Here is a 20,935-nt window from a genome sequence, read left to right on the forward strand (position 1 = left end):
TGATCTGTGAAGCCAGGCTAGCCTACCTGAGGGAGGAGTCGGACATTATCTTTCTCTGTTTCTCTTCAATCCCAATGGGTCATCCAGTACTTGCAATTAGGACTGTATTAGTCTCCTCCCACAGCCTTTAATAGCAGCCATTGTTGGTGACCCGCCATATTGCATCCATCCAGCTGTGCTCATGGCCACTTGGTTGTTTTGTTCGTGCTGTCAGGCATGTTGAAACACATGAAAGCAAGGCCGGGTGCCACCAAAGCTTTGGCAGCATTGCAGGCATGTTTATAACTAGCTCTATCTATTCCTTGAAAATTCTCCTGCAAGGAAGTGATTTCTCTTTAAATTAATGCAAGGCAAAGATAAATAGTCCCCACATGCTATTTGGCTTTTCTCTCAAAACTGTTTATGAGAAGAAGCTCTTGGCAAAATTAAATGAACCTCCTCTTCCTTGAGCTGGCAAACAGTGTCGGTGCTGGTCATCGTACACCTTCATAAATCTTAGATGCTGGCATCCCACATGCACCAGGCAAACATCAAGTTTTGTAGGGGGACCGCACAAGGGTGCAATAATCACAGCTGTTTCATGTCAGCATTCAGCAAGCCTACAATAGGGTTTTATTCAATGAGCCTTTCCTTTTGAAATGCCATTAGAGATATTTGCTAGGAGAAACTGGCCTCGACTAATCATATTTAATTTTTTATCAAACACACCATGGGAGCAGCGGGGATATGCGTGAGACAGAAACAAGCAAATACTGTTGATTTAGAATAAATAAACTTTGAGTAAGAACTGAATGTGTTCCCTCCTGGTTACAGCTGTACAAATACAGGCAAGTCCCTGCACAGGTCCATAGAGAGAGAGTCATGTCCTGACTTCAGACCCAGGTGCTCTTGGAAACCTCTAGTTGCACCTGCTGAAAGGAGCAAATTGCAATCAGAGAGATGCAAAGGAGCAATCCTGCTCCTTTCTAAACCATCTATGTGTGTTGTTAAGCCAATGTCTTGTTATTCACTAAAGAGGAGGTGAAGTGGAATTTGTAAATCATAACTTTCACATTATTTAATCAGACTTCTCTCCCATCACTAGGCACAGGCATACACTTGTAAATAAAAGAAAAATAAAATGATGAGTTTAATCAGGATCATCCCAAATTGGGTTTTGGTCAACAGTGGTCTCCCAGGTGGGTGCCACAAGGCTGATAATAAACACGACTCATCCTGCAGGAGATGGCAGCCAGCTAAAGGCTGCCAAAGGCCTTCTTGTGTTTGCTGAAAGGTGCTTTGTCCTGAGCTCAGGAGGTGGTTGATGCTGAGGGGCTCTTTGCTCTTCCCTGAATGCTTTCTGTAAGCATTTATTGAAAATCCACCAGATTACATCTTACTTTCCTTGTCGAAAATGAAAAATTGGGGCTGTGGGGGAACAGAAGGAAGCTGAAAGATTGTTGGAAGGAAGGCTCGAGAGAAAGCAAGACGGGAGGTAAAAAGAAAGATGGAACTAGAAAGAGCAGCATTGCTCGGTAATCACGTGAAGCATTTCTGGTAGTAGTTACTGGCTGAACTCAAGGCACATCTCAGAGTCTGTTTTCTGCACTAATTATTCTGTATCCATGGCAGAAGCAGAGCCTTCAGTGCAAGGCGCAGGTGAGCTCAGCACAGCGCAAGCTCTATTTGAGAAGTGCTTTTCTCCTGTTCAACGTAACTGCAGCAGTACACATGACTGAAGAACTGTAAATCAGCCCTATAAAAATAATTAGTTTTTAAAATGATGTACTTGATCGTTCCTGGTATTTATTATATTCACAAGGTTTTTCTCCACAGCCCTAAAACTTAGTCCTATCTTTGTAAACAAATACAAATAGAAACTGAGGTCTGTATAGATTGAGATGATCCACCGGCTATGAGGTTAAGAAAGTGTATAACCTGAGAGTCACAGGAGATGTATGAGATCTGGAAAACACTGTAAATTGAATCTGATTGGCGTCAAAGCAGTGCCTGGCTGTATCTGCATGCTCTTTTGCAAGGAGATAAGAGCGTGGCTTATCAGTGATCTGAGCTGGCTGGATCCCTCTAGTTCCACCCTGCAAACCTTGCCTGGATATGTGTGTGAGCTGAGCTCAGCCCAGCCTTTCCCAGCACTTGGCTGAGAAAGGCAGCGTGGAGGCATCCAGGTAAACCCTGGAGCACTAAAACCCTGTGAAACACTGCCTGGTCTCCTGGCAGCCTGCTCAGCCACAGCACAGCCTTGCCATGACTTAATGAGTTTGCCCTTCACTAATGGAGAGGTGATTTCCAGGGCTGAGCCTTGATGGCTTGAAGAACCCAACCAGGTGCCCGCTGACGTGAAGGCAAACATGGCAGATCTCCTTGAGAAGTTCTGTGTCAGGGCCCCTGCTGGTTGGAGGCATGGCTTCATCATGCCTTGTGTAATTACCCCAGCATGTTTGTGTGTGCGAGAGAGAGTAAGTGTGTATTTATTGAGGTGGAGCCAGACAGCGGGAGGAGAGCAGAACGCGTCGTGTCAGAGCTGAGATTTATTACCAACACAATAGAGCATTTTCTTTTCATTTTGACCGTAATGTTGTTCTGAGCCTCTGCCAGGCTTTGAGAGCAGAGTCCACCCCCTGCTTCGCACCCTTCATTTTTCTCACTTTGCAGGTTTTGACTGAGCTAATGCTTTCAGGAAAAAGGGCTTATTGATTAGAAGGAAGTCACTCGCAGCATCTGGGCTTTTATTGGTCTCGTTTGTGAGGTGGTTTAGCTGTTTGGAAGAGATGCAGGTAGTGTTCTGACACATTTAGTAAATTCTGCTGGTTCCCTGCCCTCATTTCTCAGAGCCTTCTCGCTTTGCCTGCTCTCCTTGTCACTTGTCCAGAGCAATCCTGTTAATACTGATGTGTGTGACAGGATCACCTCAGTTGCTCTGGATATCATTGTTCTTTTCCTCCTCCAGTTTAATTTGCACGTTATCTTTCATTCCAAAATGGCCATCGACCCTAATCTTCATGTGATTTTTGTTGTTGCCTAGATTTTGTAGCTGGAATTGAACTGGGTTTCCTGTTAGAGTGATCTAGAGCAATTTTGTTTGATGTTCTTCTTTCAGCAATAGCAAAGACATCCCACTGTGACAAATCAAGTATTCAAGTATTAATTTTGTCATATTTTCAGCACGTGGTCAGAATGCTGACATTTGTCACTTGTAATTGTCATAGTTCAAAATTAGCTTGGTCATCTGTAAAAACCAGCCCTAGTAGGAGACATGTTTAATCTCAGCTAAAGAAGACTGGGCTATCCCTGCAGCTGCTTGCTGGTTGGGCTGTGTAAGGAAATGTGCAGCACATCTGGGACTGCAAAGGGTGTAAAAACCAGACTTTGGACATCGTTATGCAGTGAGTTCCCCCAGGCACTGTCTTGCAGTCTTGTTGGCTAAAAGGCCCAAGATCCATTGGCTTGGGCTCAGCACTCTGCTGGGGTGATCCCAGTTTTTGGTCAGGATCAAGCATGATGGATGACAGCATGAAGATCATGCCTGCTCCGAGACTGTGATGAGCTTTTATCTGATCACACCAATCGAAGCAATATAAAGAGAATATAGAATAATCAAATCTTATGAGTTGCAAGAGATCCTTAAAGGTCATTTAGTCAAAATCCCCTGCGATGACCATAGGCACATTCTGATCAGGCTGCTTGTATCTTTGTCTATTCAAGCATGTGATAGTGGTGTTTAATATTTTTTTTTCTGCTGTGTTCTGCAGTATAGTTAAAATATATTGACTAAAGATTATTATACTACTATTAGTGGTCCTCCGAAGACCAATGAAAACTGACCAGAGAGTCTCCTTAGTTTCCCCTGTTGCCTTCAGAGGAAAGGATATCAAAGAGTTTTAGCCAAGTTTAGTGCTTAGCTGGCCTCTCTACCTCGGGGCTCCACGGCTCCCCTTTGCACATCCATTGACTCCTCACAGTATGATCTGTCAGCAAGGTACCACACGTCCCTTGTATCATATCAACACTTGCTAATTTGAGAACTTTGTAACTTGCATGGAGGGAAAAAAAAAAAAAAAAAAAAAAAAAAAAAGGAATCACGCTTCTTACATTTTTAGCAAGAGGAATTCACAAACTGCATTATTCCCACTAATGTTTTATTTTCAGTTGAGTTATGAAAGGGAGCGCAGATCAGCGATGCAGCAAGGAACAGAAGGGAGAAGAGTCCTCTTAGAAAAAACACATCCACTAGTCCTCGGGCTGAAAAGCAGCAAGAAAATAACTCTAAGATGTCCACATTTATCAAGGCGCTTACCTGCACAGCACGCAGAAAGCAAAGCTCTGTGTCTGGCAGGCTGTGGGCGCGGGTGCTCGTGCGGGTGTGCGTGTTTGTGTAGGAAGGGAAAACACACCTTGAGGAAAGGTAAATAATAATGTTATCTGTAGGTGTTGGGAAGAGGAGAGAGGGAGAAGCAGCTGTCTTCTGTCATCAAGACTGCTGCATGCTCAGGCATTTAATGACAGTGTGTGCACTGGAATGCTGCGTGTGGAGCTTCTTCGAAGAACATGAAGGAGTTACCTGTTACTTTTCGGCAGAAATTCACAACTGCATTGCGTCTCAGGGCGCATGTTACCCTCCAAATCAGTTACTAAATCTTTGCATTACTTACTTTAATGACGTAAGCTATTTTGCTTAGTTTGTGATGTGGGCCTGTGTGAAATCCCTGGTCAGCCCACACCTGCTAGATTCTTATTAGCAGAAACCTTAGAGGGAGGAAAAAATAGGGTGCATGTTTTTAACTCAAAGGAAATATAAGGGAAGTGATTTGCAGAAACGGTAGTTCTTTGTCTTAAAGAATTTGTTCACGCTCCTGGGCTGGAGCAGATCTCATATTCCTGGAGGGTGAGGAGTGTGTGGCTGTCACAAGCCACTCCTGACCATAGGTCTCTGTGTACTTCTCATACAGTCATTCATTACTGCTCCCAATGTGTTTTGCCAAAGGATTCCATTCCCCTTGTACAGAAAGAGGAACCTGTGGCACAGTGCAGCAGCAGGACTTCATACTTCATCAATCCAGATCATGTATCCTGCCCAATATCTTAACCGCTGGAAATCCTCAGCCAGGCTGTCAAAGTTGTCTCTTGAGAAAAAGAGATTTCCATATAGAGAAAAGAAGAAAGAAAAAGAAAAAAAAGAAAAATCAATGAAAAACCCAGGCTGTAGGTTCAGGATGACACACGTGGCCATGGAGATGCTAATGGTGTGAGGCACATGGACAACTTGTCCGCTCTTGTACGTTAGCTCTTATGAGATGAGAACATAGTGAGTTCCTGAGTCACTTAAGGAAGTAGAAATTACATATCCCAGACCCTGACAGTGCAGAACAAAAAGCCAGAGTATGACTTCTGAGGTTCCTCTTTTTTTTTCTTCAGTACATGAGCATTGTGCGTATAAAGATGAGAGACAAATACGGGAAAACTTTTTTTTCCCTCTTATTATCATCAGAAAGCATCATTTTTCCCATTTTACAAACAGGGATTGGGGCAGAGGTTAAATAACTTGTTCAGTGTGTGCAGTGACCCTGCACCACATGGAAGAAAGGAAGGAAGAGATGAGCACAGAGAGCGTTTCTGTACATAGCAGTGTTCATTGGGGCTGACTGCTACCTGCCCTCTGGGCTGGTGTAATCATTCTGCAGCCATCTGATGGGTATCACTGGGTGCTGAGGCTTGCTAGAAAGCAGCAGTCTTTGAAAGATAGTAAAAGGTGCTTGTATGCTTGCGTACAAACATAGGTATGTTTTTGTTGGATCTTCTAACAGACCCTCCTCTTAGTGCCCTTAGTTGCAGAATCTGTGGGGACCTGTGGGATGCTACGGTGGGGGCAGATGAGGATGTTCCAAGGCTGCAGGGTTGGAAGGGTAAAGGAAGAGGAGCAGTTTTCTCTCTCTTTCCTTTTCACTCCATAACCCAGGCAATTTTCCCACAGAGCGACAAGGAAATCTCTGTGTTGGGCTTATTAAAAAATGCTGCCTGTTGGCCAACGTGAGCTTTGTGAGCATCGCATTCAGCTGACATGGTGAACAGATTTTTCTAGAGGGAAGTGCTTTGTTGCTGCAGTCTTTACTAATGTATATTCTTCTGCTTTTCATCAAACAGTCAATGAAGGCTCAGGTGAAACCAATCAAAAAGAGACATCGACCTGTGACATTTGCCAGTTTGGGGCAGAGTGTGACGAAGATGCAGAGGACGTTTGGTACAGTAATTTGGTCTACTCTTCTATTTTAATCAATGTTGTATTATTCAAAGATACTGTGGTTTAGAAAGCATTAAAAATGTTAGACATTTCATTTTTTTGCACCCAGAGATTCGTTAGATGGTGTTGATGGCTTAGATGGTGACCAAAGTGGCTGTTAGGCTGAAAAAACGTTTGTAATTTTGGAACATGCACAATTTAGAAGTCCAGAAACGCAGTTGTCCATTTTGCTGCTATTATAACTTATGTTACTCCATCTGGGATTTTATGGCTTTATTCTTTGATAAAAACAGAATTGGGAAAGCTAATTGACCTACAGCGTTTCCAGTTAAAAAGTATCATTAATATTATCATTGTGTTAAGTCATGTGTGGCATTAGCAATGTTGGGAAATCTGTCTCGCTTTTTCTTGGTTGCTGGGATCAAACACCTAACCCTCAAATGTTAGAAATTATAAATAGAGTATGCATTCAGACGTCTTCTCAGTAGAAATTTATCTTTTATTTTTGGAAAGACGTTGCAAAAATACTCTTCTTTGGTTGTTGTTTTAAACCTTAGTCACGTAAGCTGAGGGGAAATAATTCTTTCTAGTTAAAATATTTTGTTGGATTTGTCAGTTTGCCTAGGTACTGTGCAAACACCTTGTAGTAAGTCAACCTTAAGCTAATCATTTCACTGTAATTTTGGAGCAGCCAGCGGATCCAGAAAGCAGCTATCCACACAGTTGTATTTCTAACACCACCTTAATGTCAAGCCTCATATTTTTGTAGTTGTAAGTAATTGGTACAAATTTGGAAAGACATCAAAATAATCATGCATATGTTAGAGTCGATGATCTAAGTGATGCTCCTGAAGCTGAAGGCTGCTAGTGTTTAAAGGATGGATACAGAAACTGGGCAGTGAGATACTAATAATGTGGTATTGCCTGAACTCTGACACGTACAGGAGGAGCAGAGCAGAGGGGAATGAATGAACGAATGAATGAATGGTGAACGTGACAACTGGGGCCAGTGTTGGGCAGCTGGCCCCATCCAGGCATGACATCCTTGACCACACATGAGATGATAAACATTTCTGTTATTCAACGAAGATACTTATGGATATGGTGATCAACTCGTGCTCATTTTGCTTTGGTCTTGCCAAACCTCTAATGACTTCTGAACCCAATCTTTATAAAGCACCAAGCAACTAGCCACAGAAGTCTGGCTCTGGCTCCAGGCATCAAAAGAAATTCAGGTGTTGAAAAACCGGAGCAAGATGCATCTTGGTTTGCAATAATGCACTGAAATTTGTGTGGAAGATACTTCTTAATGTTGACTTTGTTTAAGGAAATGACTTTTGGTGTCGGAATTTCAGTGTCTCCTTGACCAGTTATCCCTGAGGGATTCAGTGGTGCAGTGCTGAAAAAAAGCTGTGGTAAAATTAATACATCAAAATCCACAGTCTAGTGCTCATGTTTTCATAATTAAGTGCACTTGCAAGTTGGAAGGCGGCAGAAGAGAGGGGTAAGGAATAAAATTAGCTACCAGATAACGTTATTAATCACAAGCGCTGAGGAGCAGTGTTTATTTTTTTCCGGAAATAGCTTGATAAAGGAGCCAGCTCCAACTTAGCCCAGCAACGTTCTCAGTGCAGCTTCTGCAACTAATTCCTCCCCTTCCAAACAGCTTGGCTTACGCAGAGCAGTGCAGTAACTGCGGGAGCTGAAGTTCTCAATCTTTATTGACAGGCGGCCGTTCTGCAGGGGAAGGTGCTTCTCAGGGCGGGGAGCAGGGGAAAGGCATTTGCTTGGAGGATGCTGAAAGGCAGCAAAGCAGATTTCTAAGCAGAAGTAAAAAGACCGTGCAAAGCCTGTTAAAGGGCTGCTTTGAAGTAAACAACTTCATGTGCCGTAACAGAGCCCTGCTTTCCTGTCTCTGCCCCATGATTAGTCGTGGATAAACGTCTTTCTAAAAAATGAGCCTTCTGGGTGTTAGTTCTTTGTTATTTTTATTTCTGGAATAAAAGCAGGCCATGTATGGGGAACCTAGATCCCTCTTTCAAAATGTGCATTAATTGAATTCCTGTGTTTGGCAGCAGATAGTTGTATCCTGATGCATTTTTCCCTGTCCCTGCAAAAATTTAGTGTGTGGAAAAATTCCCCTGCATTAAGTGGGAAGCAAAATTCCAGTTTATTATTCAGTCTGTGTTTTTCTAATGTCTAATTTCAGAAGTAAGCAGGATTCCCAACCACTGGGGTTCCTGAAAGTCCAAAGGATGTCGGGAGCTCCCGGCAGCCCTGGGAGCTGCAGTTAGGGGGTGAGGAGCCCTGCAGCAGCAGTGTCCCCATCCATCAAAGCTTATAGGATCTGTGCCTGGTCTGCTGTAGGTGAGGGGGATGCAAGCTGGCAGCAGAGCCAGAGCTCAGAGCTGGAGATGCAGGGCTGGCTGGCTGCCTGCTGTAGCTCGGTGTCAGGGTAGATCAGAAGGGAAAGCACAGGTGTGATAGCAGATGTGGTTGGGCTGCTGATGATTTAAAGCGACAATTAACATTATTCTGCATTGCCACAGTCTGTTATTTCGCAGTCCCTTGTCTCTGGTTTAACTCTTTCTTTTTCTTTTTCGTTTTTTTTTTTCTTTTTTTTTTTCCAGTCTCTTTTTTTTTCCTTTTTTTTTTTCATTATTCATTGCCAATTGTCACTCGGCTGAATTGTGCTATTGTAGTGTGTCACCATTATTTTTAAATTGTTTCATTTCCTTAAAACCAATCTGTTAATGGCTAGACTCCTGGGATTTTCATAGGGTTTTTGCCACATAAAAGGCAACTCAAAGGGGTAAGATGTGCATGTGAACATTTTCTGGAAGGTACAAAGAAAAGGCAGAAAAGAACCAACTGTAATAACAGGTTTTCTGAGGCATGTTAAAGCACACATATATTATTATCCTATTCCGCAGCCTAATATCACAAGAGTGAATGCAATTTGGCATTCCATTAGTGAATCTCTTTCTCTGGGTTAAAAACAAAGACTGTTCAGTTGAAAGTCTTTAACATCTTGCTACTTTAATATGTGAAAGCTTCTTGTCGCTAAGAGGATCGTGCATTACTGGCATTATTCCCACCTTTAATGCATTTTGCACCAGTGAGCTTCATGAATATTTAAAGCAGGGCCAGGGCTGTGCTCTTTAGCGCAGGATTGCAATCTATTGGTAAATCAGACATTTGGTGTTGCTTACTTTGGGTTTTATTTCTGAGCTGGCTAAGGAATAATTGATTTTGTAAGACAGGGCTACTCAACATAACACCCCGAGAGATATACTTAAAAGGAGATGAAGAACGAAGCGTAACGTGCTGAACACTGGTGTGTTTCTGAGATCCTCCAAAAAGCATCCATGAAATACTCACTGTATATAAATAGTACTCACCAAATGGAGTGCCTGCTCATCTGCTAAAGTGGCTTAGTGTCAGTACATAACCACGTCAAGAGCCCAGATCCTGGTATCAATCTCCTCATTACGGGCCACTGAGGAAATAAGAGCACTCTGTACATTGGGCAGGCCATGGTTGGGATGGATGCTGGGCAGCTATTTTGGAGGTTTGTGAAATGTCCAAGGAAGTGAAAGGGGATAGATAATAGCAAAACCCCTTCTGTTGAATTTCCTTTTGGAAGATGCAGAGTAGGGAGGACAGGAGTGTTTTCTTAAAGCAAGATTAAACCTCTGACTTGTGGAGTTAATCAAAATCAGAATGATGAATTGGGGTTAAGTATGCATGCTTTTGCTTAGGATTTCAATATCGGCAGGTCAGCAAGCAGCAGAGACTTAAAGTGGAGGACTGCCCGGAGTGAGACATGGTTTGGTAGCTGTAGGAAGGATGCAGAAATATCTGATGTGAGAGTGCTTTTCTTTCTCTGTGGCCTGGCAGCAAGGAGGCCATCTGCAGCTTGCTGCTGGCCTTCCCTGGAGGCTGCAGGTGAAGGAGATGCTGCAGTGCCCCTGACAGGAGGGTCCTGGCTCCAGCAGGTCGCTTAGGGCTTTGCACTGCAGTGTGTTCAGTGCCCAGGTCAGGAGGACAGAGTCATAGAATAACAGAATGTCTCGGGTTGGAAGGGACCTTAAAGATCATTTGGTTTCAGCCCCCTGGGCAGAATTGCCACTCATCAAATCAGGCTGCCCACGGCCTCATGCAGCTTGGCCATGAACGCCTCCAGGGATGGGGCATTAACAACTTCTCTGGGTAGCTTGTGAAACACAGCACTACCATCACAGCAAAGAATTTGTTCCTAACCTATAGCTAAATTTCCTCCTCTTTTTCTTAAAGCCATTCTCTCTTGTTCTGTCACTATCAGACTGTGTAAAAAGTCAGATCCCTTCCTGCATATAAGCACTGAGTACTGGAAGGCTGCAGTGGACTGTCTCTGAAGCCTTCTTTTCTCCAAGATGATCAAGCCCAACTCTCCCAGCCTTTCTTCACAGGAGAGGTGCTCCAACTCTCTTATCATTTCATGTCCCTCCTCTGGTCCCACTCCAACAGCTCCACATCCCTCCTGTACTGGGGGCCACAGATTTGGACACAGTACTCAGATGGGGCCTCACAGGGGCAGAGTAGAGAAAAACAATCCTCTCCTCCCTGCTCATCCCTCAGATACCACCTTCTCTGTGATCAGATCAGGGCAGGCAGAAGTTGCCCAGAAGGGAAAAAATGATGTCAGCTTCCCCAGGGAGCCAAGTGTGATGGAGGAAGGGATGTGCATCTCATTCATGGCATAGAGCTGGGTGGTGCTCCCAGAGGAGGTGGGGAAGTTGCGGTGAGTCTCTTGTATCCTGCATTTCTTTCGGCATGGCTGAAACAACAAACTCTGCTTAGCTTGAGCAATAGACACCCAAGATGGATTAAGAATATGAACTGTTCCAAGCTTTTGTTTCATATTTTATCACTAATCACTGATATATATATATATATCGAGTGAATACTCCTATATAGCAAGCGAGCAATCCACAATGCGTGAGGATAGTGAAATTGCATTCTCATGCAAATAAACTGCACTGTACATGGAAGATATCTGTGCAAATCATGCAGCTGCCATCAGCCACTACCCCTGCAATCAATATTGCTCCAGCAATCAATATTTATCTTTATTATAGTATAGAAGGAAAACATATAAAAGAAATGAACGATTTTGCCAGCTTCTCAATCCACCCAGCAATTAGGTCAGTCAGCTTCGGGTCCCTTCCCCCTTCTGTCAGTTGCTCTCAACGAAAGCATCCGCAAACAAGATGCTGTACTACTCTGAAGTACTAAAAGGTAGTTTGAAAGCTCACATACATTACACGGGTATTGGCTGCTTCGTGTTCAGCAGTGTGTATAATAACTGTGTGTGACCTACTTGTTCCAGATGCAGAAACAACAAGCTACTTTAACATCTGCATCGTCCCGTGCGTTATACAGTAGCTATATGGTAGTTCCTTGCTGCTTGCCTTTCTCTTCTAGAGGAAAAGTAGATCTTCAGACATGCTTGCTGGGCTCATGGTTCAAATAAGCACTGAAATGGAATTAAATAATTAAAAACTGCAGTCCTGCAAAGGCTAACATTTCTGCTTCACTTCAGATCATACCTAGGGCGCAAAATGCGGCTGCTGCTGTGTAGATCTTCACAGGGAGCACGGTGCTCATATCTAATCACAGAGGGAAGCAAAGGACCTGCAGTGTGCAGTCTCTGTTGCACAACAGGAGATGACCAGGCAGTGTACATCCTCTCACGATCTTAGCCCTGGCCTAATAGAGCCACCTCAACTGCCAACCACAACTCCTGTCGTGTTCCTTACTGGCAGAATGCTGAGGTGTCAGAGGTATCTTTCAGCAGGCAGTTTAAACATAAAACCAGCCCTGGTTAGTGCTCAACCGTATCCAAAGTAGGATTCCCACAGACTTGGAAAGGGCCTTTGATCAAGATGAGGTTTCTCCTTTCTCAGTGATGAGTCCACAGAAAGAGCAGGGCAAGATATGTGTACAAGAAGTCATATTTATCTGCAGAGAGCATCTCTGAGAGCATATGGTCCAGTTGTTTTTGAGAAGCAGGAGGGACCAAGCACATTCTAACTCAAATACACTACTGGCTTTGCCAGAAAGAGGTATTGCTTGGAAAATGATGGCTTGTTTGGTCATCTGCTAAAATTGTTTTACTCTGCATGCATTTTATTTGATTCTAGTCAAAAACAGCTATTTTTGCTTGTCTGGTAAGTTTCAGAAAATCGGCTTACCATCCTTTCATCCTTCCTCCTGTGCCAAAGTATCCCATTTAATTTGGAAGTGAGACTGTGGAGTTTCTAACTTCGGGTGGACCTTTCCATCCACTGAGAGGCCACAGTCCTTCAGAATCTCATGCTCATTTGGCAAACTCTTTCCTTTCCAGATTCTCAGGATTTATCTTCTTAATAACGTTCTTTAAAAAAAAAAAAAAAAAAAAAAAAAAAAGCACCCTGGTTTTAACGTAAGCCAAGATTGTCTAGAGTTACTTATACTTCATAGTGTTTTATTACCAGTACACTTTGGAACACTCTGGTAAATAATTCAGCCTACCCGAAGAAATTGACTGTATTTTCTCTATGCATCAAGGAAGTCTGTCATATAGACTATATATCATGGCTCTAAATGTTCTCAGATAAATGCAGAACCGCATTGTGTTCCATCTGTACTGTTCACCCAAGCAGGTCTTTTAGGGACCCTATATGATACATACATTTTTTATCTTTTGCAATTACAGCAGAACTCATCACATGGCCAAGGGAGAATACCCTCCACTCTAAGTCATAGAGCTTACAGATTTTTATCTTCATACTTCTCCTGTCAGGGGCTGGGCCAGACTTGGTTTTCAGCTTCAGAGGGAGAAATTCTGGCTTATGAAAGCAATAAATGTTACTCCCTCCAGCTCAGTGAGAAAACCTCTGCTGATATCATAACCATGCAGTAACTTCTCAGTAGCCAGTGGAGCCTTTTGCAAGCAGAAGGGAGAACAGACTCAATCAGAGTGTAAATGTACAGTTGCTCACAGAGTGCAAACTTGGAAATTGTGATGATAAAAGCAGAATTTGGCTTACTGACTGCTTCAGTTGTTTCGGAAGAAATATCGATTTGTGAAAAGCTAAAAATAGATTCTGAGATTTGTTAGTTTTGTTTCCTTGTCTTACCATCTTACCATGCTCCTATGGTAGCAAGACAAATTCTCCTGAAATTTAAGGGGGGAATGGCTTATCAGCTGTGTGAGGCTGTCACTTGTCTTTACAATGATTAGTCTTTTCAGTTAAAAAAGAAAACACTGCAATAATATTAGGAGTCTTGCTCAAAATAGCCAAGTTTGCCTGTCAGGTTCGCATGGCTGTGGACAGGAGATACAGAGGCAGCAAAGACTTAGATGGTCCTGGCAGGGAAGGATGAGGAGGGACTGGCATAGGGTTGAGAATCGAAGGCTGGCTCCCAGTTAGTCTGCTTTGCTGTGTGCTTGGAGGCACAGAGGGGCCACCTCGAGCTTGGGAGGCAGCATGGATGTCCTCCAACATGCAGAAAGCAGCCGTTTATGTGCTTCAGTTAATAGGGATACTGATGAACCTGGGATGTTTTCTTCACTCATCTCCCACAAGTTGTGACTGCATCTTTCTGTGACTGCACCCTAGGAGAACCAGCAGACTTGTGAGGACACACCTTTATTTGCATTTGAAGGAAGAGTTTTGGAAGCTGGTCTAGTGCTCTCAGAGTGGCACAGGGCATTGTGCAAACTGTGCACGAGGTGCACCAAAGGGTCTGCTTCAGCTTTGAAGAGCTGTGCTTGGGTGCTCCCAGCTGAAGCCACCACTCCGTTGTGTAACTCTGTGTCCAGGAGACCCTGGGCTCACCAGATTGCAAGAGTGCTTGTAGGGGATAGTATGATAATGCACATCAAATATTAATGTGCATTGACACATAACCGCCTGTGTATGTCAGAGCATTACCGCGTGAAAGAACAAGCGCAGAGGCATGGGACAGCTATGTGTGTTTGCACTTTTCTTTTCCATCCTCCTTAGCTATTATTTAAAAACAAGCATTCTTCACTCCCCAGCCCCACATTTCGCCAGAGCCATAGCCTGGTAGTAAGCTGCGTGATGCCTTCATGACAGCCTATTTAGTCGCAATAAAAGGCCGATTGGCCTAATGCGCAATCAAGGAAGGAGTGACATTTATTGCTTCAGTTTTATGATGCTGTGCACTGAGTGAGATTTGGAGCCCTATGGTGCCTTCAGGGGGCAGGAGATCACCAGCAATGAATCGTATTTATACCTTTTTCAATTTCCTACTAGCATTTTAGCAATAAATAGGCCACATTGTTATTGGGTTTTATGTAAGTATGTTTATGAAAGCAGGGATACAACTTTGTAGTTCAGAATTACATGTGTCGCCTAAATAGATCAGCAGAGAGAATAACTAGGTAAAGCACTGGGAAAGCACTTTCCAATTTATTATCAAATGTCTTAATATAACGCTTCAACTCCTCTGTCCCACTTTATGTTAACTATCAAATTAAAGCTACATCCGTCGCAGAAGGTCGGTGGCTCCTTCACACACCCATTTTGGAACATCAAGGCCACAATGTGTTCACACATCCGAGCCACTAAAAATACATCCCATGCATTAAGTATGAGCTTGACGAAAGCTCAATCTGAGCTGAAGTGCAGGGCTGACCCCGGGGGCAGGTGTCCCTTTCCCATGGCAGCCATCCTCAGGGATGCCTGTCTTTTCCTGCGTGTGCTCACAAGATGCAGACAATTCTCTAGAAGGCAAATCACTGCTAAAAGCCTGTGTGGGATGTGCCCAGACATAAAGACTTAATTGCTGTCTGTCGGCCTGCCTGTTGTGTAATGAAGCCTGCCCACGCTGAAGTGCTCCTGGGACACGCATCCCTTGGGGAGCTGCAGGTGGGTGTCACTGGTCTGTGTCCCACACCTGAGGAGGGTTCCTCTGCAGTAGCTTTCAGCTACAGAAAAAAAAAGGGTTCTTAGAAAATAGAGGATTGGTGCTGTGCTCTCCTCAAAGTGATTTGCTCAGGGTTGCACAGGTCCCAGTCTCACACCTGTGGGGCTGCTCCATGATCTCATTTCACCGCTGTACAGGATGACAGGAGGGGATCTTGTGTTATTTCCATCCGCACGGGCAGTGGATAGAAAAGCCTGGAGGAAAAGCCTGGGGTAACCTCCTGAAATTTGATTAGGTAGCTAGTCTGGATTTTGTTTTGTCATTTGAGTCAGCCCCTGGAGCAGAGCAGCCTGGAGAGGGCAGCTGGCTCGAATGGCTCTGCCTCAGGCAGGCACACGTCTTTGAGGACATGGAGTGTATGGTGAGGGTTAGGCTTATTCTGCACATGTGAAGCAAATATTTGTAAGCAAGAACTGTTTTAGCATGGTTTTCATCTCACCGCTGCTATGAAGATCACCCCTGGCTTTGTCTTCTCCACTGGTAGTGGACATCTCACGTGCTGCGTGGCATATAGCATGCAGGCCTCCATCCATCCCTTTAGTCCCTCTGGTAATCAGGGTCACTTCCAGTAGTAATCGATTGACGAAGCTGTTACGTGGCTGTTACGTAGGGATCTGAAATCTGTCATGGGTTCCCTTCCAGGTGATGCTTTGGTGAGCAGGGCTTCACAGCCCGGGCTGAAGTACAGGGATGCTTTTGCAACAACTCTTGTCTTTCTGCGGGCTGCAAGATTGAAGCAAACAAGTGGTATCAGCAGTTGGAGCACACAGCGATAAAACACTGGTGAAGGACAGCCTCAGATGTTTGCAGAGGGGGAGAAACACTCAGCAAAGCTTTGTTTTAACACGGGCAGCAGGGACGTGAAGGACACCAAGTGCTGGCAAGCCCCAGGAACGCATTTATTTTATTCTTTGTACTTTAAATAAACTTCTCTTATTAGATATCTGCAGACCCTTGAATTGGCATATGAAAAGAATTAGAAATTTCTTCTCTAGTCACACAGTTAGGGTGAGCATTTTCCATTGGTCTTCAACCCAGCCATCAAGCTTGTGATTTTCTGTCTGGGACTAAAGCACAGAGGCTAGTAGAGGCTGTCCTGCTCAGCTTAGTTCCTTGTAAAGAGAAACAATATTTAGCAAAATGAAGGGAAACATTTATTTTGCCCTAAAGGTGTTAGCACACAATTCATTGCATTGTTAAGGGCAGCAGAGACATCGGGGAACCAGAGGAAGGTCGTATTATAATTGGTGCTTTGAATGGTAAGAGGGAAGCAAAGGTGAAGCTTGTGATGTTTTCGCAGAAAACTTAATAAGGAAAGTTACAGGAAAAAAAAAAAAGGAGAATTAGCACCTGCTGGCAGTCTCACATAGCAGGTTAAGGCAGGCGTTGCTGGGCTGAAGCCTTGAGGAAAGTGGAGCTGGGGCTGGCTCCTGGCTGGGGCACGCAGGGTAGCTTGCTGGAGGAGCCTATGCCTGGATGGCACTCATGAAATCAGTTTGAAATAGCCTTTGTGAGCTGTCATTGTGACGATCTTGGAGCAGATGTGCTCAGAAAAATGCCTACCTCTGTGTAAGCATTGCCGACCACTCCCTGCTCTCCAGCAGCAGCGTGGCAGCTGTACAGCGGTTACTCAGGCTCTCTGCTTTCTCACAGATTATGTCGTGTTTGGTATGCAAGGAAGGGCAGCCATAAATATATTCACCACTTTAGTGCATTTTAGCTTGACATATGTCCAGTAAACAACATTTTGGTCTCTCATAGTCCAGCAACAACAAAAAAAATCACTTGATTATTCAGCGCTTCCTTCTGTTATGATGCTTTGGGGTCCTTCAAATCATTTTCATTATGCACTACATAATAATAAAACTCTCCATGCAGTATGCCGATAATTCCGTGCATGGTCTCTGTGATTTCTAATTGTTTGAATAACAGCGTGCTGCTGAAATGCCATGCAGAAGCATTGCATCACCCTGAGGGAATCAAGCTTTTCTCCTCTTACTCACGGTGAAGATAAACAATTGAACAGTTGAAATAAGTAAAATATCCAGGGAAGCCACTGTGAGCAGTAGACATGCTCGGAGCAGAAGCCAAGCTGCAGAAGACCAGAATGGAAAATAAAAAACTATATAGTACTGAATGGGAGGCACTCCAAATAAGCCATGCTTTTTCTTCTCTTGTGATCTTAAAGCAGAGCAAAAGCACAAGCAGATCCCGGAAAGTAATATTGCATGCTATTTTTGTGCTGCCATTATAAAATATGTATTGTTTATTGTTCTGCACTGCAGTTGAAGTTTTGCATCCACCTCAAATATAAAACAAAGTTTATTTTGAAGAAGGTGTGCAGTACCTTTATACTTTAAGCCTTTCAGTGATGCTTTCAAGTGTGTGGTGATAGGATTTCAATTTCCCAGCAGATCTTATGGGTATGATTCATGGGATGTTTTAAAAACTGTGTGTGTGTGTGTGCATTCTAAATATATTCTGTATGTACTATTTCATGTGGATACAGTACGAATCGTGCATTTACAGTGTTCAGTCTGCATCAGTTCTGCCTCCTGGCAAGAACATGGTTTCAGTGCCATCCTCTTGGGCTGTGCTCCATATGCTGCAGAGCCCTGCTGAGCTTGGCCAAGCTACTAGAAGTCTATACGGACTCAATATTGATGTTTCTGGGACTTTGCAGTACAGAGATGGCCTGAGTAGTGGAGACAGTAGGTGTGAGTACAGACCTTCCTGACCTGGCTAACCTGGGCAGCCCCTGCTCAGACCTGGTGGGAGTATTTCCACGCAGGGATGTGTTGAGATGTATTAAACATACCTAAAGCTGTCTGGGTAAAGGGGCCTCCTGCCTGCCTGCTGACACCCAGATGAACCACTGCAAAGCATGTTTGAGTGTCGATTCGTAATGTTAAGCCTGGCTTCGTTTCAGCTTGCCTGCTGGTTATGTCAACAAAGGTGCCCCGTCTACCAAAAACCTTGCAGGAATCCAAGCGATGGAGAAGACGATTGGGAGTGATAGCAAGGCTCTCAATGCTGGCATGTGCTGCCAGGTTAGCTTTATTGGCTATTTAATGCCCTAGATGGAGAGCCAGGAGATCAGAGAGGACCAGAAGTTTGAGTTTCTGATCACTGCTTTCTAGTCAGAGCAGAGGAAGGTAAGAAATCTCACTGGTGGAAATGCCATAAATGTTCAACAGCCGTGTTTTTATTTATACGCCGCTTTATGGCAAAGGGAGGGCTTTGGGCTTTTTTTATGCTGCAAAATGTTGTTGGTTTTTCCTTGCTTTTTTATTTTTGCCTGAAGAAAATATACGACATATTTAAATGACTGCAGAATGGAACATCGCTTTCCCTGTAAAATAGTGTGCACTGAGACATGGCTGGATCTCACACTTGACCAAATTAGCATATGCACTCAAATATCAGAGCTCTGACTAGTAAAAATAACACTAGATTTGCATTTTCACATTTTTAGCTCCAGCTTCCTTGTCTGGTTGGTTTTATGCCTTTTTTCTTGACCGACAATTCTCTTTGTGGCAGATTTATTGCTGTTCTGCTGTTTGGACCCTGTAATCAACGAGACACTTGGCTGAAGACGTTAGTCATTTCATTAAGTACTTTTTGCAGATATCTCAGACACAATTTTCTGTTGCTCTGCTTCCAAAAAGCAAATGACCCATGGCCAGTGAAGTCTGAATATGAATCTTTAATAAACAGCAGTAGTACCAACAATGCTCTCAGGTTTCCAAACTACAGAGGGCTAATTAAAATATGTCGAATAGAGAAGAGCTGCCATTCTGTAAACGCTTCTGCATCTGTTCCCAGTAAAACTGCTCTTTTAGAGGCACTGTCACATTTATCTGCTTCCTTACCATCAGGCTACATATGAAACCTTCCTCGGGCTACGTGCTGATATTGCGTGGTAATTTTTTAAAATTGTTTTTCTGTAATACATTGCTGAGAACAAAGACAGGATGGTTGTCTTAGGAGTGGAGATAAGACGTGGAATGGGGTTCTTTTTATCGTCGCTGTGTCACTAATGATCATGCTATATTCATGAACTAAGGAAATATAATTGCAGCATTTTCCTCCACTTTATGGGTGAGGAACTATCCTCTCTTCCTATTGAGACACCTTAAAATGCTGTTCCTCCCTCCAGGGACAGCCATTCAGAGCCATGAATCTGCTCTTCAGTGGTATTCCCTCTGCAGGCAAAGACACTGCTCAGAGAACAATACCATCTGTCGTGTGCAGAGGAGGGGAGAGTGAGGAGTGCAGGTGCTCACCAGTGTGCTCACCCATGGCAGGTTTATTGACACCAGTAGTTTTTACAGAGGCCAGGTCAGTGCCCAGAATCATAGAATGGTTTGGGTTGGAAGGGAACTGTAAGATCATTTAGTTCCAACCCCCTGCTACTGATAGGGACGCCTCCCACTAGACCAGGTTGCTCAGAATCCCCTGAGAAAGGTGCCCTGGTTTGCTGGCTGGAGGTTTCCTTGGTTTGTTTTGGTTTTATGCTTCTGTGATCAGCAAATTAACCAAGTGGGGCATTCAGCTTCTCCAAGATTTTAATTGTACTGAACAGAATAGAATAAAATGTATAAAAGACATTGAATTCATCAGAGATGATCTGGTAAATGTAAGAAAGTGAGCCTTGTGTAGTGGCTGTTTACAGTGGCAGCCCAGATTTTAATCAATTGACATGTGTGAACCCCATTACCTGAAGGAAGCAGCAGGCCTGTGGGACAGCACTCAGTATTCCTTCGCTTCTCAGGGGAGCTGTAGAGTGTCAGCTGACTTCTTAGAAGCACTTTTTCCTCCCAGATGCTTTTAAGCTGCTTTTCTTTCTGTAGAAAGCAAGGCTAAACGTTACATGTGTATTCTGTGTATGCTCTTGGGTACAATTTCATCCTGTGACCCTTAGGAGACCTCATTAACCTTCTCGCAGCTTCTTGAGCCCGAAGAAAAGAACAGTCAGCCTTTCTGTTGCCAAGCTTTCCTCAGCACTACACTTAGGAATACAGCAAGCGGATAGATTTATTGATATAACGATGATCGGAAGTCACGGCCAGGATGATAAAATGGTCAGATGACCAAATTACTTACATTCAGGGATGTAGTGAAGATCCTTAGAGGTGGGAAGCTGCCATGCTGCCAGCTTGGAGGAGCACAGAGCAGCCCCAGCACCGATGTGCTGCAGGACCCAAAGGACAGAGTGTGGTCTTGCAGGAACTGCCACCTGCCTGGGACCTCATCAGGACATCACAGTGTGGTCTGCTTGTTCAGCAGGAGACAGCCCCGCTTCTGCATGTCATCATGCTTCAAAAACAGAGGGCGTCTTTACTGACTGCTCTAGGATCTCATTAAATGGCACGTGTTAAGTGCCACTCGTTCTGTATTCATTCTGGCAGGATGGATCCTGTTCAAGGTTGCTGTGTGCTGTGTACGTGCCTGGATGCAGACGTTTGCAGAAAACTCCCCACCTTCTTCTCTGCGATTTACACTTCTCAACCTCGGGGGCATGGTTGAAATGGCAGCCTGCTTGTTCCTCTGGTTTGAGAAAAATGTGCTCGAATATACTCTTGTCTTCCCTGATGAGATGAGCACTATAAATTAAACAGAGCCAGCACCCCAGTGCATTACTCTCACTGATGAAACCTTACCTTTAGCTTTTCCTGACATAGACTTAATGTTGACTTAGTTGTGCAGCCTTAAAGTACG

The 20,935-nt window shown here is 43.9% G+C and overlaps 1 protein-coding gene across 2 annotated transcripts in view; it reads left to right on the forward strand.

The window, feature by feature from the left end:
- Positions 1-20,935, forward strand: part of TMEFF2 (transmembrane protein with EGF like and two follistatin like domains 2) — a 108,402-nt gene that overhangs the window by 58,047 nt on the left and 29,420 nt on the right. For both annotated transcript variants that reach the window (XM_042874783.1, XM_042874785.1), the window contains exon 5: positions 6,139-6,235. In XM_042874783.1, coding sequence (XP_042730717.1) covers positions 6,139-6,235 — 97 coding nt within the window. The remainder of the gene's footprint in view (positions 1-6,138; positions 6,236-20,935) is intronic.

The sequence above is a fragment of the Lagopus leucura genome, unplaced genomic scaffold (genome assembly GCF_019238085.1).
Source record: "Lagopus leucura isolate 7727_CA_CO unplaced genomic scaffold, USGS_WTPT01 Super-Scaffold_100012, whole genome shotgun sequence".
In the NCBI taxonomy this organism is placed as follows: Eukaryota; Metazoa; Chordata; class Aves; order Galliformes; family Phasianidae; genus Lagopus; species Lagopus leucura.